This window comes from Peromyscus maniculatus, chromosome 4, assembly GCF_049852395.1.
Source record: "Peromyscus maniculatus bairdii isolate BWxNUB_F1_BW_parent chromosome 4, HU_Pman_BW_mat_3.1, whole genome shotgun sequence".
Lineage (NCBI taxonomy): Eukaryota > Metazoa > Chordata > Mammalia > Rodentia > Cricetidae > Peromyscus > Peromyscus maniculatus.
In genome coordinates this window covers 159,151,253-159,176,727 of record NC_134855.1, presented here as the reverse complement: position 1 = coordinate 159,176,727, position 25,475 = coordinate 159,151,253, and the positions used below count along the sequence as shown (strand labels likewise).

General features: G+C 42.5%; 2 protein-coding genes and 1 pseudogene across 6 annotated transcripts in view; 2 read left to right on the top strand and 1 right to left on the bottom strand.

The window, feature by feature from the left end:
* Positions 1 to 25,475, bottom strand: part of Oprl1 (opioid related nociceptin receptor 1) — a 45,303-nt gene that overhangs the window by 16,099 nt on the left and 3,729 nt on the right. Inside the window, exon 2 of the mRNA XM_042276997.2 lies at positions 5,667 to 5,954. The gene's annotated coding sequence lies outside the window, so the exon portion shown is untranslated. The remainder of the gene's footprint in view (positions 1 to 5,666; positions 5,955 to 25,475) is intronic.
* LOC102905441 (small ribosomal subunit protein eS4-like) lies at positions 7,361 to 8,036 on the top strand (annotated as a pseudogene).
* On the top strand, positions 20,776 to 24,157 carry Lkaaear1 (LKAAEAR motif containing 1). 5 transcript variants are annotated; one of them, XM_076571457.1, is made up of 4 exons: positions 20,776 to 20,858; positions 21,981 to 22,378; positions 22,508 to 22,630; positions 22,714 to 24,157. In XM_076571457.1, the coding sequence occupies exons 2-4, from the start codon at positions 21,989 to 21,991 to the stop codon at positions 22,771 to 22,773; spliced, it is 573 nt and encodes a 190-aa protein (XP_076427572.1). In that variant the 5' UTR covers positions 20,776 to 20,858; positions 21,981 to 21,988; the 3' UTR covers positions 22,774 to 24,157. The 5 variants fall into 5 exon arrangements, with proteins under 5 accessions (XP_076427572.1, XP_042132942.1, XP_076427574.1 ...); XM_042277008.2 differs by lacking the exon at positions 20,776 to 20,858 and adding an exon at positions 21,195 to 21,246; XM_076571456.1 differs by lacking the exon at positions 20,776 to 20,858 and adding an exon at positions 21,206 to 21,294.

The following is a 25,475-nucleotide window of genomic DNA, read 5'->3' as shown; positions in this document are numbered from 1 at the left end:
GTGTCTCAGTTGACTTCCTGTTGCCTTCAAGATGTAGGACTCTCAGCTACACCTCCAGCACCATATCTGCCAGCATGCCACCATGCTCCCCGGCATTATGATAGTGGACTGAACCTCTGAAACTGTAACTGAGCCCCCTCTAATTAAATGTTTTCCTTAGAGTCGATCCAAGATGGCGGAGACAAGCAGACGCAGGTAGGCCTGTGGCAGCAGCCCGCGGAGGTGGATGGGCCCGGCGGCAACAGCCGACAGGGACATTTAGACCCGGTGGCAGCTGGCGGAGACATTCAGGCCCAGCGGCGGCCCACAGAGGTGGACAGGCCCTGTGGAGGAGATAAGTAGACGGAGGTCAACAGCCCGGCGCCGGCGGCTGACAGAGACATTCAGGCCCGGTGGCAGCGGCCCACAGAAATAGACGGGCCGCGCGGGGGAGACGGCGGACGCAGGTCGGCGACCTGCGGAGGTGGACGGCCCGGTGGCAGCGGCCGACAGGGACATACAGGCCCAGGCCCGGTGGCGGCCCGCAGAGGTGGATGGGCCCAGCAGCAGTGACAAGCAGAGGTGGGTAGGCCCGCGGCGGCAGCCGACAGAGATATACAGGCCCGTTGGTGGCCCACAGAGGTGGACGGAGCCAGCGGCAGCTGACAGGGACATACAGGCCCAGTGGTGGAGACGGGCAGAGGCAGGTGGGCCTGTGGCGGCAGGCCACAGGGGTGGACAGGCCCGGGGACAGAGAGGGGCGGACGCAGCTTGGAACGGGGACGCCCCTAGCCCCAGCATCTGGGGAAGAGGCTATCTCCGTGGGTCGGAACCAGGGCGAGTCTGGACACTCCGTCTGGGGACAACCCAGGGCCCAACTGCTGATCCTGTGAAACCCAACAACTTGGAGGTGTTGGTGAGACTACCCTGCTCAGCTGAAACCCATCTGGGAGAGGATTCAGATGCCTACAGTTTGAAGTCTGAAGAAACAAGATCAGCTGAGGAGTTGACAAATGAACAAAACGTGATCTGGGAACACAGAAGAAGGCGCTACCCAGCCACTAAACCAGATCACCAGAATCATAAGTATATACTTCACCGACTGAAATCAGCTGTCCCTGAAGAAACAGCCCAATAGCACCAATTTAACCAAGAACCCCTACTAAACCAAGACTAAAAATTAGAACAAGAGAGGCACTCTCAGACACAGACACCACCTGCACCGCACAGAGGAAAAGATGAGTAGACGCCAGTGCAAAAATACAGGCAACAACATAAAGACCTATATGGCAACATCAGAACCTAGTGATTCTACACCTGCAAGACCTAAACATACCATGACAGAAGAAACAGAAGAAATCAACCCTAAAAATGACTTTAAGAAGATGATAGAGGCCCTTAAAGAAGAAATAAAACATTCCCTCAATGAGGAAATAAAAACTTTCCTTAAAGAGGAAATGAAAAACTGCCTTAAAGAGGAAATAAAAACTTTCCTTAAAGAAGAAATGAAAAACTCTCTTAAAGAGGAAATAAAAACTTCCCTTAAAGAGGAAATGAAAAACTCTCTTAAAGAGGAAATAAAAAACTCCCTTAAAGAAATGGAAGAAAAAACGAACAAAAAATGGGAAGAAATCAAATCAAGCCAAGAAAAAGCAATTAAGCAGATGAAAGAAAAATTCCAAGACATGAAAAATGAATTTGAGACAATAAAGAAAACACATGCTGAGGGAATGCTGGAAATAGAAATCCTGACTAAACGAACAGGAGCCTCAGAAACAAGCATAACCAACCGATTGCAAGAGATGGAACAGAGAATCTCTGACACTGAAGACATGATAGAGAAAATAGATTCGTCAGTCAAAGAAAATACTAAAGACAAAAAAGTCATAACACAAAACGTCCAGGAAATTTGGGACACCATGAAAAGACCAAACCTAAGAATAATAGGGATAGAAGAAGGAGAAGAATGCCAACTCAAAGGCACAGAAAATATATTCAACACAATCATAGAAGAAAACTTTCCTAACCTAAAGAAAGAAATACCTATGAAGATACAAGAAGCTTATAGAACACCAAATAGGCTGGATCCAAAAAAAACGTCCCCTCGCCACATAATAATCAAAACACTAAACACACAGAACAAAGAAAAAATATTAAGAGCCGCAAAGGAAAAAGACCAAGTAACATATAAAGGTAAACCCATCAGAATAACACCAGACTACTCAATAGAGACTATGAAAGCTAGAAGATCATGGACAAATCTCATGCAGACACTAAGAGACCACGGATGCCAACCCAGACTATTATACCCAGCAAAACTCTTAATCACCATAGGTGGAATAAACAAAATATTCCAGGATAAAACCAAATTTAATCAATACCTCTCTACAAACCCAGCCCTACAGAAAGCACTAGAAGGGAAAATTCAACCCAAAGAAGCTCAACACATCCATGAAAAATCAAGCAATAGATAATCCCACACCAACATACACCACAGAAGGACAACACAACACAACCACAAAAAATAACAGGAATTAACAATCACTGGTTATTAATATCCATCAATATCAATAGTCTCAACTCACCTATACCTGGAGATTTCTGAGCAGGCTTCAGATTTTGACAGTTGATGAAAGATACGACAAGCATTAATGTGTGGGTGAAAAGCTTGGTGAAATTCTGAGTGAAGTTTTAGTTAAAGTTGGTTGAACTTGGGATTGACTGGGAGGCCAAAGATTTAAAAAGCAGAAGATTCTCTCAAGACACAAGTTGTGTGATAATAGTGTGTTTTGTGTGTGTGAATGACAATTTGTAAATGTTGAATTCTAGGCTTCGACAATCATTGTCAGTGCAGATCAAGCTGATGTTGAGAAAGATGCATCACAAGCACAGGCTGGAGGCTGGGGGCTAGATGGTTTTGAGGAAGAGGTCTTGGTGGACTCTTTCATGGAGCAAAGGGAAGCAATGCCTTCTGGGAAATGAGCTAAGTTTTAATCTAGTCTTTAAGATTAGAAGTCGAAAACAAAAATATTAAGGAAAGGAAAACCTAATTGATCTTTGAAGTATTGTTATGTGGAATTGAGTGGGACTTTTGAGGCTTTTCTTCCAGAGAACAGGGACTTGGTTGTCAGGCCTATGTTAGGCCTAAACCTTGGTGCCATGTAGTTGTACTTGAATCATTTCAATGGAAAGTGTCTTAGTGATTGGAACTTCTAGTGCAGTTTGGAGTTCTTCCATTTGAAAAATGTGATATTTGCATGGGATTGTTTGAATTTTGTTTTCTAGTCCCTCCCCATCACCACCCTCATAGTCTGAAGGTAGATTTTTCTTTCGATAAAGGAACAAAAAAAGTGAACATCTTGTTTGTAAATGGGTATCTAGTAGCTAGTGGTAAACTTGAAATGGTAGAATTCTTTAAAGCCTAATTCTAGGTAGTCTTAAGAAAATGTATCTTAATTATTTTTGAACCTGTATTCACCTTGTTTTTTTCAAATATCTTAAGTTATATTTTCTTTTTTCAGAGCTGCTTCTTATTTGGGGCTATTTTTTTTAATTGAGGCGTAATTCATAAAAGGGTATATTGTTTTGATGAGACTCTCTACAACTGTGGCTGGATGTCTTTCTTTAGTCTTCCAAGAAGGACCATTTTACTTTTTTAGAGTTACTTTTTAAAGTCATGAGATCAACAACTTGGACTACTATGCATGTAAGTGCTAATGAAAATTAAAGCCCAAGTTGACCTCCAGCAGCAGTTCATTCTATGTTGACAGTGAGAAAACACTTTGCCTGTTAGGATACTGTTACTCGTGGACTGAAATGCTGAAGAAACCCCTCCCCCTATTTTGTTTTTTGCAAAAATCAAGGTATATTCTAGGGTTTCCTGGTTGACCTCAACAGATAAACTGAGATGATAGTTTTAGTTCAGAATTGATCTGAATGTAGATTTACAGTCTACGTGTACAGCTGGCTAAGTGAGATCGCTTTCACAGTTCTGCATGTATCCCATCGGCTCCCCATTAGTCATTGAACTCTTAAAACTGGTATTGTAACATTACCACAATGTTTTGCGCCAATTTTATAAACTTTACAGTGCAATATGTGTTCCTTTTCTGAGGCAAACCAAAGGTATATTTCTCAAGGTTCTGCTTCTATCAGCAGCGTTGATGGAGGATTTTTTATACATTTGTAATAGATAGAAATAAACCAGAAAAAAAAAGTGGTGGAGGAAAAGGTGAACACTGCAAGAATACTCAAAAGGGCTGAGAGTTGCAAACGCCAAGAATGGCTTTGCATAGTAAATGGAATAGAACAGCTCTGAACTATAGCTTACTTTTCCTGGTTTGGTCTGACAGAATGATTGAATGCTTTTGTACAAAAATCAGAGCCTTAAAAACAAGGATTTGGTGAGATTGTAAAATGGTGTGCCACTTTGGCAAAACAGTTTGGTGGTTGGTCAAAATGCAAAACATTGTTACTCTGTTACTCAACAATTCTACCCTTAGGAATATATCCTCAAACTACTGAAAATGTGCACCTATGAAACATGTACATGAAGGTTTACAGCAGTGTGTTGCTAATAGTAAAAAAGTTAAAACAACTCAAATAGCTATCAAATACTGGAGAGAAATAAAATGTGGCTTATTCATACAATAGAATATTATTAAGACATAAAAATGAATGAGAAACTGACAGATTAAATGACTTTGGTGAACCTTCATAATTTCATTTGTAGATCTTTCCATTTCTAATTTATAAATACATTTGGGGTTATAAATTATAAATGTACTGCCTCCTGTCAACATTGTATACTTCTATTTGATGATTTCTGTGTCAAATATTATATGGAAATGTTTCCAAGTATTTTCTGTATTAACTGTGAATGAATAGAACAAAATAAATTGCCTGTGATGGAAAAATAAAAAAAAAAAAAAAAAATGTTTTCCTTATAAGAGTTGCCATGGTCATGGTGTCTCTTCACAGCAATAAAAGCCCTAAGACACAGGGTTTCTCTGTGTAGCCTTAGTTGTCCTGGAACTTGCTCTGTAGACTAGGCTGGCCTCAAACTCTCAAATATCCACCTGCCTCTGCCTCCCAAGGGCTGGGATTAAAGGCCTGCACAACCACCTGATTAATGAAGCCAACTCTTTACATGGGCTTTGATGGAGGTCATTGACCAGCGGTGTAAATCATGGTGGGGTATCCCAGCTTCAAGAGATCAATTAATGATCACCTTGCTGTGAAAGGTACAGCTCATGAAATCTCACACATTAATGCAACAATGAAGTTTGTTATAGATCTTTGGAAGCAAAGCACATATATGTCAAAGAAAAATGATATTTGCTTTGGAAATGTCCCTGAAGGCAGCAGCTTCTAATATGCCCTGAATGTTGAACTTCTTTTTAATATTTATTTACTTTTATTTTGTATATATGAGTGTTTTGCCTGAATGTATGTAACATGCAAACTATACTTAGAAGGATAGACAGATGTGTACCTGGTGTCTAGGGAGACCAGGAAAAAATATCAGATCCCCTTGAATTGGAGTTACCGGTGGTTTTGAGTTGCCATTTTTGGTGCTGGAAACAAACCTGGGCCATCTACAAAAGCAATAAGTGCCCTTAACCATTGGAGCCATCTATCTATCCCTCAATGATGAACTTCTTAATGACTTTGTCCTTGGCACATACCAGGCACAGTTGATATGATGACTAGTTTCCCTGGCTGCAGCCTTTTTGGGCAACACTATTGTCGTTTTCTCTTCCTCCTCCTCCTCATCCTTCCCTTTTCTCCTTCTCTGTCTTCTCCTCCTCCTCTCCTCTTCCTTCTTCTTTAGCAAACTTGTTTCTTCTTCTTCTCCTTCTCCTTCTTCTCCTCCACTACCTCCTCCTCCTCTCCTCCTTCTTCTTTCCCTCCTCCTCTTCCTCCTTGTCTTCTCCTCCTTTTTCTTCTTCTTTGGTCATCTTGGAGCCAGAACCCTAAAAGCCATAAAGGTAAATTTTAATACCCAAGATTTTGTAGTTCTGGTTTAGATTTATTATTCATCAGTTGAACTTAGACAGGCAACTTAATTATTTTTTCCAAAAGCATGAAAAAATTACTAATCCCAAATCTGTATTTTTTTTTGTATTTTTAATGTTATGACTCTTCTTAGAACAAGGTAGAAAATTAACATCTTAAAGACAGCATAACTTAATTCTTACATGTTAAAGACAGAGAGGCTAATATGATTGTTGATAAGTATTAAGACTCATAGACACCCAGTAAAAGCATGAAGTAAAAATGCGAAGCTAGTCATATATACTTAGGTAATATCTAATTCCTATTTGAAGCTAGATAGCAGAGTAGGAAGCTGCCTTTACTGATGATAAGATGGAATATCTTCCTCAATGTGACTTTAGGCCAAAGCTTTTTACTCTTTTAGTTTATAGTAAAGCTAAATTATATTTCCTATGCTTGCTGTGTATCAAAAGGAAAGAAAAAGGGAAGGAAATAAAAGACTGTAGATTCCTGAGTAACACAACATCTACCCACCTAATGCAATCCTATCTAGTGTAAGGTTTAAAAACACAGACACATACAGCAGTTGTGTTTTTAACCTCTCATGAAATGAAATGCATTGAGTCTAAATTCACCTATTTTGACCTTAAAAGTCATAGAAGTCGGCCTGGCAGTGGTGGTATATGCCTTTAATCCCAGCACTGGGGAAGCAGAGACAGGCAGATCTCTGAGTTCAAGGCCAGACTGGTCTACAGAGCCAGTTTCAGGACAGCCAGGGCTACACAGAGAGACCCTGTCTTGGAAAGAAAAAGTTATAGAAGTCATAGAAAACAAGTTATAGAATTTTTCTCAGAGCATTGTAGAGGAAGAAACCGGCAGAGTTCCCCTTTTTCTATGCTATTAGCTTCTAAATGCAAAGAAGTAGGATGTGATTACATACAATGTTGTGGAATATTCCTTTACACTGTGTGAAGATATGTCACTGTGATTGGTTTAATGAAAAGCTGAACAGCCAATAGCTAGGCAAGATATTCAGGACAGAGAGGATGCTGAGAAGAAGAAAGGAGACACCATGAGATGCAGAGCTATCAGTATGGGCACTATGGAGATGAGGTATTAGAGCCACGAGGCAGAAAGTAAATTAATAATGGGTTAATTTAAGTTATAAGAGCTAGTTAGAAATAAGCCAAAGCTATCAGCTGAGCTTTCATAATTAATAAGTCTCTGTGTGGTTATTTGGGAGTTGGCTAGTGGGCCAGAAAAATCCGCTTACAAGACCCTGTCTCAAAAGCAAAACAAAATAATAATAATCAGAATAATATATGATATGATGAAAGCAGAGAAGACAGGCAGGAAAGAAAGGGAATAAGCGCAGGCATGGTTCATGGTCCCAAGAGACATCACAGCTCCAAAATATTGGATACTGAATAAACAGACCTTCGTGTTTACTCCTCGTCCATCCACTGGTTCCCACAAGCTGAAAAAATCTCTACCTTTTATCATTTTCCTAAGGAACAGACTTATGTGCCTTGACAGGAGAGGAAGTAAAAAAATTTTGATTAATTTTCATTAAGATTGTTGGCAAAGTCAGGATTGATATAACGTACCATACTTAGATGTCATGAGCATTAACAAGACTGGAGAGAACTTCTGTCGGATCTATGACACCAAGGGGCACTTTGCTGTTCATCATATTATACTTGAGCAGGCAAAGTGCAAGTTTTTCAAAGTAAGAAAGATCTTTGTGGGCACAAAAATAATTCCATATCTGGTGACCCATGATATTCAAACCATTTGCTACCTTGACCACCTTATCAAGTTGAATGATACCATTCAGTCTGATTTGGAGACAAGCAAGATAACTGACTTCATCAAAACTGACACTACTAACCTGTGTGTGGTGACTGAGAATGCTAACTTGGGAAGAATTGGTGTTATTATCAACAGAGAGGAAGATCCAGGACCTTTTGATATGGTTCACATTGAGAGATGACAATGGTAACAGCTTTGTCATTAGACTCTCCAGCATTTTTGTTACTAGTAAAGGTAACAAACTGTAGTGTTTGTTTGTTTGTTTTGATTTTGGGTTTTTTTGGGTGGTGGGTTTTTTGTTGTTGTTGTTGTTTTGTTTTGTTTTTTGTGTTTTTTTTTTTTTTTTTTTTTTTTTTGGTTTCTCTGTATAGCTTTGGAGCCTGTCCTGGAACTCACTTTGTAGACCACGCTGGCCTCGAACTCACAGAGATCTACCTGCCTCTGCCTCCCAGAGTGCTGGGATTAAGAGCGTGAGCCACCACCGTCCGACTTGTAGTTTGTTTGTTTTTTTTTAATAACTCTTTTGGCTCTTTACTCTTTGTGGGGCCCACCACCCAGGTCCTAAATAAATCACATGGAGGATTATTCTTTTTTTATAAATACCCGGCCTTAGCTTAGCTGTTTCTAGCCAGCTTTTCTTAACTTAAATTATCCCGTCTATCTTTTGCCTCTGGGTTTTTATCTTTCTCTATTTCTGTATACCTTTCTTTACTTCTTACTCTGTGGCTTGCTGTGTAGCTGGGTGGCTGGTCTCCAATGTCCTTCTCCTCTTCTTTTTCTTGCCTCTTGATCTCTCCTCCCAGATTTCTCCTCCTATTTATCTTCTCTGCCTGCCAGCCCCACCTATCCTTTCTCCTGCCTTGTTATTGGTCATTCAGATTTTTATTAGACCAATCAGGTGTTTTAGACAGGCAAAGTAACACAGCTTCACAGAGTTAAACAAATGCAACTGTGGTGATATATTGTGTACCCTAATAAACTTGCCTGAAAATCAAAGGACAGAGCCAGGCACTAGATTAGACAAAGAGGTCAGGCAGTGGTGGCATACACCCTTATTCCTATCACTTGGGAGGCAGAGATCCATTTGGATCTCTGTGAGTTCAAGGCCACACTGGAAACAGAGCCAGGCAGTGGTGGCACACACCTTTAATCCCAGTACTGGGAAGCACACATGCCTTTAATCCCAGGAAGTAATATAGCAGGACAGAGAACAGTATAATGTGTGAGTGTAGATGTAACCAACCGTCTTATTAAATAAGAAACACAGAACCAATGTAAAAGAGAAAGCCAAGAGATCAGAGCTCAGAACTAAAATCTTACCCTTCCTCCTGTGGTGGTCCTACCTCTCCAAAAGAGAGCTACTTCCTGTGTGTTTGTCTTTAATATAGTCTTTCTGTTCTGCTTTCTCATTGGTTGTAAACCCAAATACATGACTGCCTCGTCACTGCCTGTAAGTACAGCCCTCTAGGTCTTAAAGGCATATGTCTCCAGTGCTGGCTGTATCCCTGAACACACAGAGATCTACCTAGCTCTGTCTACCAAGCGCTGGGATTAAAGGCGTGCACCACCACCACCACCACGCTCTTGCTATGGCTCTAATAGCTCTGACCCCCAGGCAACTTTATTTATTAACATACAATTAAAATCACATTTCAGTACAAATAAAATACCACCATATGTGAGGAAACAGGAACTCACTCTTTTTAGACTAAGGATTTCATAGAGGTAAGAACAAGTGGCTGGCTGTTTTGCTTCTCTGATCTTTCAGCTTTCACCCTGATATCTGGTTCTGGTTTTTTATTCAAAGACCATGTAAAATTCAAACAACATCTGGCATCCAATGTGTGGGGCACTAATTCACAAAAAAGTCACTTGTCTGTGGCCTTATAGGTCCCAGACCTATAGCTGGAGTCTCCACTCCACGTGGGCCAGAGTCCCTAACTTGCTAGCTAAGTTTTTGTTGTAGCCTCTCTGCAACAAACTCCATTAGTTTTTTTGGGCTCCAAAAGCCATAGGAGTTAGCTGCTTTCTCGAATTCCCTTGTGCAGACGACTGGCTCTTTGGCTTCTCTCCTGGTGGGTTGTGGGTTCTGCCTGGATCCCCCTCTTGGGCTGCTACCATACTAGATAGCTGCCTTGAAACCCACTCAGGCTTCTACTATTCTATGCAGAAGCAGTCAGCCTCACATCTGAATTGTCATTGTCAGCAGATTTGGTGAAACAGTTGGGAATTCTTTTTTTTTTTTTTTTTTTTTTTTTTTTTTTTTTTGGAAAGATTTATTTATTTATTATGTATACAGCATGTTTGCCTGCAGGCCAGAAGAGGGCGCAAGATCTCATTGCAGATGGTTGTGAGCCACCATGTGGTTGCTGGGTATTGAACTCAGGACCTCCGGAAGAGCAGTCAGTGCTCTTAACCGCTGAGCCATCTCTCCAGCCCAGTTGGGAATTCTTAAAGGGAGAAATTAGTTAAAAAAAGAATCCCCATGCTGCACGCCCCCCATTGAAAAATGGGAAACATTCTACAATGGAGGGAATTTGGTCTTTGATAATACATTTGACAGTATGGAAATGGAACAACTAAATGAGAGGATGATTAATGTAGATGGAATTTATGTAATGTTAATTATAAATATTAGTTTAATTATTTCTGTTTTATCATTTTAAAATGTTGGTTAATGTGAGGGCAAAGATAAAAATTTTAGAAAAACTTGTTAAAACAGATCATAGAGAAATTCAGACCCAGACAGAGGAATTTAAAGGTGAACCAATCTCAGCATTGCATTAGACAGTTTCAGAAAGACAGCCTAAGGTTTTCAAACAGCCAACCTTAATCTATCTAGTAACCTTACAGAAACTGCCAAATGCTCGAGGCTGTGTAAGAGCTGACTGGACTCCTGTGAAAATGTTAGATTTGAGGAGCTTCAAAGAAGCTATAGTGTCATATGGTATGCATTCCCTGTTTGTAAAGCAGATGTTAAACTCATGGTCAACTTGTAATAGAATTATCCCTCAAGACTGGAGAGCTTTGTTTACAGCTGTCTTAGAAGCTGGTCCCCAGTTACAATGGAGGATCTGGTGGAAGGATGAGGCTAAGACCATTGAACAACAATGAAGTAGGGCTAGAGGTATGGAAATCTCCCAAGATCAACTTCTTGGAGAGGGATATTATGCTAATGTAGAAAGGCAATCTCTATATGATGACCACACCATGGCTTTATGCTGAATGTCAGCCTTGAATGCTTGGAAAAGAATTGAAGAAGTAGGAAGGAAAATCGAGTCATTTACAAATGTTATACAAGGCCCAAAAGAAACCTTCACTGATTTCTTACAAAGGCTGTCTTCAGCATTAAATAGAATGATACCACATTCAGAAGCCAGACAGATAATAATTGAATCTCTGACTTTTGAAAATGCTAATGCACAATGCAAAGGGGTAATTATGGCTTGCAGCAATATACAAACCACGACTTATCAGGACAGATCAGTCACTGATAGTCTGGCACATTCACTAACAATACTTTAAGTTGAATCTAAGCATGAGCTTCCAAAATGATAGTGGTGAGGAGACAAGTGACATAACTCGATATTGTCTATATTGCCTCAGCTTTAGCAGCCTGAGGAGTTTCCTAGACTTAGGGATCTTAACTAAGATCAAACCAGAAGCACTGGCTTTGACACTGAAAAGACTTTTAGGACTAATCAGTATAATAAAGATATTTAAACATAAGCATAAGCAGGAGGGTTAAGAGAAAAAAAAGCTGCTCAAAGAGAAAATAGAGGGGCTGAGGAGATGGTTCAGGACTTAAGAGCATTTGCTGCTTTTTGCAGAGGACCAGGTCCCAGCACACATGGCAAGCAGCTTCAGCTTGCCTGCACCTTCAGCTCCAGGGATTCCAACACCCTCTTCTGGCATCCAGGGTTACCCAAATACATGTGGCATACAGAGAGAGACAGAGACAGAAAGAGCAACAGACAGACACAAAGAGATACAGAGACAGAGCAGGTAAGGAAGTATAATTTTTTTTAACTAAATAGAATATACTTCAGAGGAAGTTCCAGGATAGCCAAGGCTACACAGAGAAACCCTATCTTGAAAAACCAAAAAAGAAAAAAAAAGAATATATTTTAAAATTTAAGAAGAGGGACAGAGAAAGAAAATATTTCTAAGAGTCAGTATGAGCTTCCAAAAGGAAATTGGCTTTTACAAATGTGACTTTTTTAAGTTTGAGTGTTTTGCCTACATGTATGTCTGTGTACCCTGTGTGCCTGGTGCCCATGGAGGCCAGATGAGGGCATTGGATTCCCTGGAACTGGAGTTGCAGACACTTTGAGCTGACATGTGGATGCTGGGAACCAAACTTGAGTCTTCTGGAAAAGCAGTCAGTGCTCTAAACCACTGAACCATCTCTCTAACCCCACAAATGGGATATTTTTTAAAGATTTATTTGTTTGTTTATTATGTACACAGTGTTCTGCCTGAATGTATGTCTGCATGCCAGAAGAGAGCACCAGATCCCATTATAGATGGTTGTGAGCCACCATGTGGTTGCTGGGAATTGAACTCAGAACCTCTGAAAGAGCAGCCAGTGCTCTTAACCTCTGAGTCATCTCTCCAGCCCCCCAAGTGGGATATTTTTAAGGTTTATTTTTAATTATGTGTATGTTTATATTTGTGTATAGGTATGTATATGTGAGTACAGGTACTGTCAAAGTCAGAGGCATCAGATTTCCCTGGATTTCTGTAATTGGAGTTACAGGCAGTTGTAAATCACTCAACCTAGATGCTGGCAACCAAACTCAGTTCCTCATAAGAGAAGTTTATGCTCTTAAACTCTCAGCCATCTCTCCAATCCCCAGAATTTTTTTTATATTTTTATTTTTTTAGACAGGGTCTTACTATGTAGCTGTCCTGGAACTCACTATGTAGACCAGGCTGGCCTCAAACCCTGAGATCCACCTGCCTCTGCCTCCCAAGAGCTGGGATTAAAGGTGTTTGCCACCACTGCCCAGCTGGGAATTTTTAATATAACATGAGAATTCTTTTCTCTCTACTCAAAATAATTTTTATGTAAATTTTGCCCTGTTAGAAAACAAAGGAGGAAGAGGCAAGGTCAGAGAAGGGTAGATGACAGAAAGGAATTGTCCTCAGAACTTATCTTTAGCTTTGACATCACAACTAAAATTATTTTAAAAGTAATTCTTTTTGCTTTTTGAGACAAGGTCTCACTATGTAGCCTTGACTGGCCTAGAATTCCTATGTGGACCAGGCAGGCCTCAAACTCATACAGATCAGCCTGCCTTTGCCTTATAACATTTCCTTTTAACTTAGATTAGTTTTTAGAGGTCCTATTAATTTTTGTATATTGCCAATTTTGTAATTTATTTTTATTTAATGATTTTTAAATTCCAATTAAGCACACTGTGTAGTGGATAGCTGTTCTGTCCATGACCTTGTAACACTACCCCTAGACATGTAGCAGGTAACTGTCCTACCTACCTATGACCTTGAAGTACCTGCCCTGTAGGCTGCACTCTCCACTCACTTGTGGGCTGGATGGTGTGGACCATCTCAGTGGCAGAACAGTGTTGGACTGTACTTCAGCTTTCCAGGACCCAAAGTAAATCTCCCATGCTGTAGTGAGTTTCTCTCCACCCCCATAAATTCCTTCACCCTTTAAGCAGACTCCATGGATTTCTCACATTATGTGGTGCCCAACGTGGGGCACAAACCCAGGACCCTGAGATTAAGAGTCTCATGCTCTACCCACTGACTGTCTAGGCTGCCAGCTGTCTCTGTCTTTTCCTGCAGTTTTTCAGAAATTGCTTGTTTGCACTTCCTGTTTTCTCAGGAATATTATTTTCCTTCTCAGGTCTTTGATGGGGTTGAAGACTAGATAGTGACACTTACAATCCTCTCATATATCTTAGCTAAGAACATTTCAGATAATAAAGTTATATTCTTTAAGATAGAACAGCTATTGGAGCAATCTCTGTAACATGCCATTTACCTATGTTCAGGACAATTCTGGATTTTAGCATGTGTCTCTTGTTTGATGTTGTTCTCCCTGGTTGTATTTCTATTTTTGTTTATGTTTATTACCTTTCCCCTCTCCTGGACAATACTTGAAAATCGTTCCTATTATATATAGTTTTGTATTTGGTTAGAACTTTCTTATTTAGACAAGAAGGAGAGATGTAGTGGATAGCTGTTCTGTCTATGACCTTGTAACACGGCCCCTACAGATGTAGCAGGTAATTGTTCTACCTACCTATGACCTTGAAGTATCTGCCCCTGGGGCATAGCTTGAGGCTATCCTTAAGACCTGAGCCACATGTAGGCTGCACTCTTCTCTCTCGTGGGCTGGATGGTGTGGACCATCTCAGCAGCAGAACAGCATTGGACTGTACCTCAGCTTTCCAAGACCCTACGATTTAAATTTCCAGCACTATAGTGAGTTTTCCCCCCAATATATTCCTTCACCCTTTAAGCAGACTCTGTGGATTTCTCGAATTAACACTGTCCATTTATGTTTTGTTTTGTTGTTAGGACTTCTAGTTAAGTGCACAAAATAAATTAAAGTTAGTTAGTATAAAGTCAGGTTGTCTTCTCTGTTGTTGTTAAGACAGGGTTTTGATATGTATGTAGTCTTGGCTGGGCTGGAACTTGCTATATAGATTAGGCTGGTCTCAAACTCATAGATAACTGCCTGCTTCTTCCTCTGCAGTGCTGAGATTAAAGGCATGTGCCACCACACTCAGATCACCCTCCTTCTCACTAATACTTGCAAGTTCAATTAACATATGTTTTATCATCAAACATAAAACCAATTGGAGTACCAAATATGTTTTTCTTCAAACACTTCCTCCCTTCTTTAAATTGATATGGAAAGAGTGTCCAAGGAAAAACAGACTGAATGCTAGCAAATTAATAGAATTCTGAAAGCAAACCAGAAACTGAGTGGTTGAAAACCAAAATGCTTTCAAAGCAAACAAACACAATGGATAATGTAGACAGTGGTTCTCAACCTTCCTAATGCTATGACTTTTGAATACAGTTTCTCATGTTGTGGTGACACCCAACCATAAAATTATTTCATTGCTACTTCATAACGGTAATTTTGGTAGTTATGAATCATACTGTAAAGATCTGGTATGCATATGCAACCCCAAGAAAGGGCCGTTCAACTGCTGACCTAGAGTGACTGGCAATTACTAGCGGAAGGAGAGTCATTTTCTTCAGGGATGCAGCCCCTGATAGTAGCCAGTAATAGCGCTATATCCACATCCACATGTGCAGCACTGAATGGACTCAGTGGGTTTAAAAAGAACTCAGGAGTTGTGGTGGCAGTGTGCACCTCTAATCCCAGCACTCAGGACCAAAATCTACCTAAAGAAATAATGTCAAATGGTTTGGACACAAAAATTTCCATGCTAGTTCCTGGCTCTAAGGCAGGTGACTCCTCCTATGAAAAGTGATTCACTCTTGGAGTCCCACACTTGGGTACTATAACTGTATATGCAAAAACACAGCTCTCACCTCAAATGGGATAAGAGAGAGTTTATCCTGGAGCCAAATATGAGTGACCATGGCTCAGGAATACAGATTTGTGCTACCCCAAATTCCATGTTCCAAACAATAACAGTTTTGTGAAATGTTATAGTAACAGAACAAAAAACCCATAAATCAAGGGACTTTTCAAATGAACTGGTAGAAACATCAGGTAGGCAGTTGCAGCAAAGTAGGGAAAGCTCAGGCTACAGACCTCAGATGCTATCTGATGGCAAGCTTAGCCTTTGGGTCAGTGGAATCTAGTAGTCTGTTAATATTGTCCAAAAGGTTTCACCTGTTAGTCACAATGATGTTAGGCTAGACACAGAGGTAATAAGTAATGACTATTAAGAAGGCTAAAGATAGCCCATGAGAAATTGTAATTATGCTCTGTACCTGTAACACTTCAACCTCTCCACAAGCATTGAAGTTCTCATCAATTAATACACCTAACAGAAGGTTCACTGGAAGGTGCTATTCTTTTCAAGAACTTTGGTTCACAGAGTTTTCCAGCCCCATAAATGCAGAGGAGTTATAGTGCCTTCTTATAGAACAGTATTTTCTCCTGCTCCCTGTGTGACCCGACCCCACCCTACCAGGGGAACTGGCCAACCCCTCATCCTTATGTCTTCCTAGCACAGGTCCTGAGAGGCTGAGAAGGTCCAGGACTCTGTCTTAAAGAATGGATCCATAGTAACAGTGTATTTCCAATTGAGTATTGTGTTTCCAGGAAGTCTGCTTGGAAGAGGTGGCCCACTGGTGAGCCTCTCCAATTCTGTTTCTTCCTAAGACCAGAATCTTCCTCCTCAAAAGCTCCATGTTGGTGCCAAAGTCCAGCACTAACCCCAAAGACCTGCACAGAAAAGATCAGGAAGAACCTAGGAGTATTGGAATGCAAATGCTTGAGGGCTAGAAAAGGGTTCTGTTGGGAGCTATTTGATAATAAAGTCTTTAAAAAGAGAGTAAAATAGGGGCTGGGAAGATAGCTTAGTGGTTAGGAGCACTGACTGCTCTTCCAGAGGACCCAGGTTCAATTCCCACATGGCAGTTCACAGCTGTCTGTAACTCTAGTTCCAGGGGACCCAATACCCTCACCCAGACATACATGCAGGCAAAACACCAGTGTATTGTAGTGGGTAGCCATTCCAGCTTGGATCTGGAAATTCCAACCCCCATTGAGACTCTGGCAACTGTCACGCCTACGAGGCGGGGCCAGGGGAGGCGCCTGGAGACCCAGAGCTGGATGGGGGAGAGCTCTCTCTGTGCCGGGCCCCTGAACGGTGGAGGTGGAACGAGCAAAGCTCCAGAGAACATCGCTAGACTGCGATACACCTTCCCCAGACCCTGCGATCTACCTATCCCTTAATTTGTGAGTTACGCCATTAAATAAATATCCTTTTAACTACATGAAGTGGCCATAATAATTTCACCAATAGTGTATTTTTTTAAAAAAGAGAGAAAGTAAAGTAATACCAAAAAAAAAAAGCCACATAAGGATGGAAAATAGAACACGGGGAGTTTGAACCTTATTTGGTGCTTTGTTAATTTTGAATTTTTTGAATGCTAATGAACAGAAAATGACAGCTGCTGAGAAACACTGGATTGTGCAAGAACCTGCTGAATTAAACCAGCCCAGATACTTTAGGAATGCCTTAACTTTAAAATGGAAGTCAGGAAATGTATTGCTTTGGGAAAGAAGTTATGCTTTTGTTTCCACAGAAAACAAAAGGCTGTGGATTTGTTCTAGGTTAAAGAGGAACAGATTTGATAGGGGGAGACCCCCTGAAAATACAAACTACAGACATAAAGAAATAAATCTAGAAAAACTAATAGACAGGTAACATATTTTACCTGCTCAAACATAAACAAAAATCATCTTTGGCTGGCTTGTATACAACACACAGTCCATACTTGTGTTAATGATGATATGTATGTTACCTTTGAAAGTTTGTGTTAATGATGATATGTATGTTACCTTTGAAAATTTGTGTTAATGATGATATGTATGTTACCTTTGAAAGTTGTGTGTGTGTGTGTGTGTGTGTGTGTGTGTGTGTGTGTGTGTGTGTTTCAGAACAAGGGGACCAGACACCAATGAAAGGGGTAGCCCAGGTAATCTAGTCTCTCAGAATGCCTCTGCTGTAGTTTCCTCAGAGTTCTGCATACAGAACAGCTTCAAGGCTGCTGGCTGAGAGAGTCTAGCCTCATAGATTATTCTAGCCAAGACTGCAGATAAGCCCTGCACTTTCCCATTGCACAGAGACTGGACAACAAATGCTATGGCTAGTCTTCCCAGGACTTGACCATTATCTCAATTTTCTCAGGTTCCCTAAAGATGCTGTCACCCACAGACAATAGGAAGCAGTCTAGAGAATACAATGCCCACATTCCCAAGAGGTGGGGTGGGTAGCTTTTGGTCATTTGGTGGGTTGTGGATGTTTGTCATCATTTAGGGGGGTTGGTTACAAGTTGTTATTGGTTATGGTCAGGAAAAAAGCTGAACAAAGATTAGATTCAGGGATCTCTTTCTGAAGGGCAAAAAGGGGGATATAGTATAGAAATGATGGGATAAAAGGGTGGATTGTTGGGGGCTGGTGAGATGGCTCAGCAGTTAAGAGCACTGACTGCTCTTCCAGAGGTCCTGAGTCAATTCCCAGCAACCACATAGTGGTCCATAACCATCTATAATGGGATCTGATGCCCTCTTCTGGAATAAAGGGGTACATGCAGATAGAGTACATATATATATATATATATATATATATATATATATATATATATATAAACCCTTTTTTAAAAAAGGGTGGATTGTTGAGTCTACTTTTAAACAACCACTAGTCTCAAATATTTTACATTGATATGGATTTTTGTATATTTATGTTTCTATTTTTGTTTAACATATTGTACCTATGCAAATCATTTTAAAATGTAATATAAAGTTTTAGTACTTTAAAGCTGTTTAGGAGCTGGGTGGTGGTGACACACACCTTTAATCCCAACACTCAGGAAGCAGAAGCAGGCAGATCTCTGTGAGTTCAAGGCCAGCCTGGTCTATAGAACTAGTTACAGGGCCCCTAAGGCTGTTATACAGAGAAATCCTGTCTCAAAAACAAAACAAAACAAAAAGCTATTTAGGACAAAAAGAAATACAGGTTAATAGTCATCTACAACAATCAAACTTATAGACATGTTAAGTATATTTTCAAGGTCAAACAGATATAAAATATCTATATTTTAGATAGATAGGTGATCTCCAAATACTTCAAAGACCTATAGAATATGACATTTAAAATGTTTTAGTTGAAAGGCCCAGAGAAAATCTGAACATTAGCCCACCTATCCAGCTTCTTCTATCACTTGACCCTTGCCCTATATTCTCAGTCACAGGAAGAACAGTTGGTTAAAAATTAAGACAAGACCCAAGCTATGTTGTATTAAGAGAACCACAGTCTTGCTTCTACAAACAACAAACCCCCTGTTTGTAGAAAGTTGTTTAGATGTTAAGCTTGTACAAACACCTTGTTATCACAAATTATACTACTAATTGTAAAATGTTATCACAAGTTGTAAATTTCCAGAATATACAGTCAAATTGTAAACATTCTTTTTCTTATGTCAACCCTGGCCCCCTGACTTGTGGCTTTTGCTTTAAAAAGGACCCTGTGTTTGGGGTCACAGTCAGAGCCTGACCTGCCTCTGACGCTAACTAGTTAGAAGTTCTGATACCTCATGGTGATGAAATAATTTGCTTCTGATTATCTGACTCCGGTGGTCTGATCCCCATTATTTGTGATACCCCAAGATGCAACATAATAACATAAGGCTTTTTATAACAATGAGACACATCTGCTCCTGGCAGCACCAATCTACTTCAGAGAAGAGGATCGGCATCAAAGAACCTTCATATGGAGTTTGCTTTCTTTGGGGCAAAAGTTAGCCACTGGGCAAGAAACTGCCCTTGCCACGACTGCTGACAGATGCTGTCCAAATTGGACAAGCAGGACACAAAAGAAGACAACTGCCAAACATTGCCAAGACTAGATAGGACAGTCCTTCAAAATTCCTGCTTCACAGAAAAGTCTGTCAGATATTTTAGGCCCACAGGCCGAAGATGAATGCCCCAATGTTACAGAAGAACCTTGGGTGACTATCCAGGCAGCCAGATGTCTCTGTCCTCTCTTAGTTTTGGACATTGCTTGCTCTGCACTTCTTTTTTACTCAGGTAATATTATATCCTTCTGGAATCTTTGATAGAATTGAAGACTAGATAGTTATAGTTTTCCTTAGTTGTGATAGAAGGTAACTTAGGCACAAAACTTTGGACTCACCAAGATAGGATTAATAATGGACTGTTTCCCTGAATTTGCCAAATGAAAATAGACTGAACATTGTAAATGCAATTCTTACTTAATAATTGTCTGCGTATGTGGGAATTACATTTCTTTAAGGTGAAGAGTATTTCATTTTATATATGTACATTAATTTTTCAATATCCATTCATCTGTTGATGCACAATTAGTTTGATTCCGATTCTTTTGTTTGTTTGTGACAGGATTTCCCCATGTAATGGTCCTGGTTGTCCTGGAACTCACTTTGTAGACAAGGCTGGCCTCCATCTCACTGAGATCTGCCTGCCTCTGCCTCCCATGTGCTGGGATTAAAGACGTGTGCCGCCACCACCCAGCCCAATTCTTTAATATAGTCAATAAAGCAACAATAAACATGGAAGTGCCAATATCTCTATGGTAGGGTATGGAGTTTTCTGCCCAGAGAGGAAATAGCTAAGTCATACAGTAGTTCTAATTTCAGTTTTTTAAGAAATCTCCAAACTGATTTCCACAATGTCTGCATTAACTTGCCTCTCACCAACACTGAATAAGAGTCCCTTTCTCTCCACATCCCCTCCAATATTTGTTGTCAGATAGCGATTCTGACTGGGGTGAAGTGGTATCTCAAAGCAGATTTAATTTGCATTTCAATGATTACTAAGAATATTAAACACTTTCTAAGTAGTTATTAAACATTTGTGTTTCTTTAAAAAAAAACTGTCTATTCAGTTCATTTGCCCATTTGTTGATTGATAGTTTTGTTTCTTTAGTTTTTAATTTCTGCCCTTTGTTTGTTTGTTTTTGTTTTTTGATAGGGTTTTATGTAGCCCTGGCTGTCCTAGAACTCTCTCTGTAGACCAGACTGGCCTTGAACTCAGAGACCAGCCTGACTCTGATGGGATTAAAGACATGAGCCACCACAGCCCAGCTGTAATTGTTTATAAATTCTGGATATCAACCACTTGATTTTCTTCCATTCTGTGGGCTGTTTGCTTTGTATATAACAAACAGTATCAAACAAGAACTGTGAATATATGTTGTTCCCATTGGTTAATAAATAAACTGCTTTGGCCTATGGCAAGGCAGCTTAGAGGCAGGCAGGAAATCCAAGGAGAGAGACAGGAAAGAGAACGGTGGAGTCTGGAGAGACGCCAGCTGCTACCAAAGGAGAAGTAACATGCCGGCAGACTGGTAAAGCCACGAGATACATGGCAAAACATACAGATTAATAGAAATTGGTTATTTTAAGATATAAGAGCTAGCTAGCGAGAGGCCTTCCATAGGCCATACAGTTTGTAAATAATATTAAGCCTCTGAATGATTATTTTATAAGCGGCTGCAGGACCTCGAGGCCGGCAGACAGGAGAAAAACTTTCAGCTACACTCAAGGGGTCCATGGGAGAGGACCTGGGACAGGACACAACACACACACATGGCCCTAATCCCTGTACCTTAATACTTGTGTAGTAGTGCACTATACTGCGGACTGGGAGGGTGGGGCTCCAGGTTGCTAAGCAACATAATCAACAAGCCCAGAGATTCAAAACTGAAGCGTGTTTTCCCACAGAAAAGGCAGAAAGTATGAGGGTGTGAGGACTTTGGGTGGGGAGGCCTGGATGCTGAGCTGGTAGGTGGGCAATGGGTTAGACAAATTAGAGGAGAGCACTCAACCACGTCTCTTCCTTTCACCTACAGAAAGTCAGGAGCTGCGGCTAGGTTGGCAATGGTTGCTAGGGTTGGCTTCCTTTCTCACTCTGAGCCATTATTCCTTTGTCCGGCTTCCCTGGGTTCTGTTCCCCACATCTCTACCCTGGAGATAGGTCAGAACAGAGGCTGAGCTTCCTAGTGTACATATGTGCATCCTTACACAGATACAAACACACATACACCTGCAATACTACACATTCACATACACACGCAGATACGTGAAGACACACTAACAGGGTGGGGTCCTCTGCCCTTTATAAAGGAGTCATGCCCTTAACCTTACCCCAACCAAAGACTAGGGATCGAGGCACAGGACCAGACCAATCTATGGAGCTCCAGAGTCAGGGGACGCCGAATGACCCATGACCATAGTGATGTGGGCTGTGGAGCACCAGCGGCATGCAGGACAGTCCATCTGGTGTTATACCCCTAAATTGGGTATACTCCTAAAACTGGAGAGAATTAGAAAGTCATACCCTGCTGCAGATATGCACAGGGTCAGCTACCAGTTGGGATCTGAGTTAAGTGGCTACAAGAAGTTTCACAGAAACACAGCTAGAGCCATAGTGTTCCCCTAAGTAGCTGGATGTCCCCTTTCTTCCACAGACTGGAGCATGCCATCCCCGGGAGTAAAGGGTGCACGGGAGCGGGCCAAAAAGAGTGAACCAGGAGCTGGAGCTGGCAAGAAAGGCATGAAGGGCCCGTGGACTACAGAGCCTCCGAAGCCAGGCTGGGCTTTGACTCAGGAGAGGCTGGTGGCCATGCTCCCCAAACAACGCCACCGCTACCTGCTCTTTGGAGACCTGCTCGACGACGCAGGCGCGGCTGCCTCCATCTTTCCACGCGAGTCAGTGGAGATACCCTACTGCATGCCCGACCCACGCATGTGGACGCAGGCATTTGAACCACCAGCTGAGCGTCAGAATAGGCTTCTGGGCGTTCTCAAGGCCGCAGAAGCCCGCGGCCGAGTGCGGGCGCTGAGGTTGCGCTACACCCGAATGAGGGTATGCAAAGGGCCTACTGGAAGCGCCCCCCCGCCCCCGAAAGAGGGCCCACCCTGCTGGAGGGAGGAGGCAGATAGAGAGTTGCCTCTGGACAGCTCACCAGGGTTGCTCAGTAAGCTCGCTTCCCAGGCAGAGGAAATCGCTCTCCTGATCCAGAAGCAGGGCTCCGCACGCGCCGCCATCCGGCTAGAACTGTTCCTACCACCCCAACTGAAGCCCACGAAGATCCCCGATCCTCTGGGCCGTCAAGAGGTGCGGGCAAAACCGAAGACGGGTGGGAGTGGATAGGAGGGCCCCGTGCCTCATCACACACTGACCCTAACCCCTTTCAACAGCGGAGGCGTGTTGAGACAATCCTGGAAGAGGCTGTAGATGGCAGCATCTTCCCACGATGACTGCGACCTTGGCCTACAGAGACCCTGGATTAGAGCGGCTCCCCACCCTCTCACATAAAGTTCTCTTCAGAGGGTGTTCGGGTCTTTTCCCTGTTTTGCTCCTGGGTTCCCAATGGGAAGGGCAAGCATGGATGCTGCCTCTCCCACAGCCACAGTCACAGACTTCAGGGTACAAGAGATGCGCTCTCCAAAGTAAGATGTCGGTGTGTGAATGTTAAAGTAACAGCACGGGACACTCCTATGTCCCAACCATCTGTCCCCATCAGGCAATGGGTGCTGTTCAGGGCCATAGAGGTGAGTGGGGGCGGGGGGGGCGCGGTACTAATGAGGAAAAGGATAGGGATGAGCCTGCCTGGACACTCCCAGAAATCAGGGATGTCTCCAAAGTTAGGGTCATTCCATCTGAGGACTGGGGTGGCATCCTAGGAGGGGGAATGATTGCAAAGCCAAAGCTGGCCTTTGGAGAGTCCAGTCATGCCCAGAGGATCAACAAGGTTGTGAATGGGGTCCTCCTCTCCAAGGTCCCTGGATGGTGGGACAAGACTCACCCAGAGCCTCCCTTTCATCAGAAACAGCCTCCTGTGCCCACTCATCCACCAAACACGGAGCACAAGAAGGAAGCCACCCATCCTGTTCTGACCACTAGATTCTGAAAAGCCCCTTGTTTCTGGGCAGCTTATCTTCCTCTTCTCCACAGCATGGGCTCTTTGTAGAACCTGTGGTCTTTTGGCCCCTTGGTCCCTTGGCCTTGTCCTCCTTCCCAGCCCCTACCCAGCAGGTTGCACAGAGATGGAAGCTGTAGGGAGGTAGACAGCTCCCTGGCCCTGCATGAGAGCTCCCACTGGTTCTGCATGGAACAGAGAACAGAAAGGAGGGAGAAGAGATCAAAACTGTGGTCCAGAAGGATCTTACTGACTGATGGCCAGCTCCCAGGGCTCTGTTTCCTCAGCTGGTCTTCTCCCCCTGTACATGACCCTTCTCACTTTCTGGCCTATTGGTGCCCTGGGCCTTAATCCAAACCCAAATGGCAGCAATCACAAATCATCAGCAGTTCTCAGGAGGAAGGGAGGGGGGGTTCAGGCAATGAGAAGGATGGCAGAGCAGGGAAATGGTAAGTTTGTATGGGATGACTCATCCCTAACAGGCTTGAGGACCAGCCAGCCCAAACCAGTAAAAAAAAGATACTTTCTGAGAGCCAACCTGGGTCTGCCTAAAGGCCTTAGCAACAGCAGCTGAGACATGATCTGGAGATGACCTGTACCAATGATAGGCAGCCATGTCACACCAGCAGATGCATATTCATCAGACCTTCCCTCAGGGTGGGGTGGAGGATATATAATACTTGCCTCTTCGTGAATAAACTGAGCAGCTTGTTTCAACATTCTCCCAGAGTCTGTGTCATTGACTCTGTGCCTACTTGGCCCCCTCCCCAAAAGGGAACAGCAGCACAGGACCCTGCCACATCTGGTGCCAAAACCCGGGCCATCTGATGCTTGGCAACAGGGACTGTTTGTCTCCCTTTACTCATGTGCGGCACTGGTTGAGTACCACCTCGAGTGGTGTATTTCGGTGAGTAGGCCCCTGTACATTGCGTGCTTTCGGTCCCTTCAGCAGGTAAATGCTGGGATCCCCACTTTCTTCTTGTGTTTGTCTTGTTTGTGAGTCTGTCTGCACGGTAGGGTGGTACATGCTTTTGTTCAGGCTTGCCTGGTGTTTCCATATAAGGGTTGGACCCTCAGGAAACAGAGCCACAGTCACTGCTGTTTATCACACCTTCTAATACTATGGGAAATTTCCTCCCTCACCGTAAAGAGGCCCCTACTGGAGCCCTCAAGTCCCTCCTAACCAGCCAGGGTCTCTGGGCTACAACATCAGAACTAGTAAGGTTTTGGATGGAGGCTGTGGAGCTTGCTCCATGGATCTCTTCAGAGAACATGTGGAAACCTGATCTTTGGATGAGAGTTCTGTTTCTGGCCAGAAAAAAAGGAAGTGGCCTCAGGAGTAACCCTCCAATTGGTTTTTATGCCCATTTTGTTGGCTATGATCGATGGCCTAAAGTCCTCCTCTACTGAAGAGGTCATTAAGGCCCACAATAATCACTGGCAAGAACAATGTAGCACCAACTTATCTATCACCTCCATTCCATCCATGACTGATATTTCCTCTGCCTCTGCTGACAAGGAGATGGATGGAAATAGGCATAAAGTGAAGGAAAGGGATGGAGAGAGAGAGGAAATAATTGTGGCAGCACCCAAGCCTGTACTGGCAGCCCCTCTCTCTGCTTCCCTCATGTCTCGAGCGGCTACCCCCTCACTGCAGTATCCATGGAGTGATTTGCCTGGATGTCTGCCTGCTGAGACAGCTGCTCTGCATACCTCCTAGCCTATTCCACCTATGGTGCCACACAAGCCCACCATGGCATTTTCAGTTAATGTGGACCCCAATGCTTCCAACCAGCCATGGATACCTACCCCTCTTGCAGACCTGTCTTTGGTCCCTAAGGCTGCTAATGAGTCAGGTCCTGACTTGCCGTATTTTGAGCAAGTCCTACGGCAATGAGCAGTGCAGTTACAGACTTACTATGACTGGTACCATTTGATGAAGGCTTAGTTGGAGCCTTTGGTCTTCCTTAACTGGTGAGCTGCCTATGATGATCAGGCCAAGGCTCAGGCTCATTCTAATATACAATATAACATCGATGT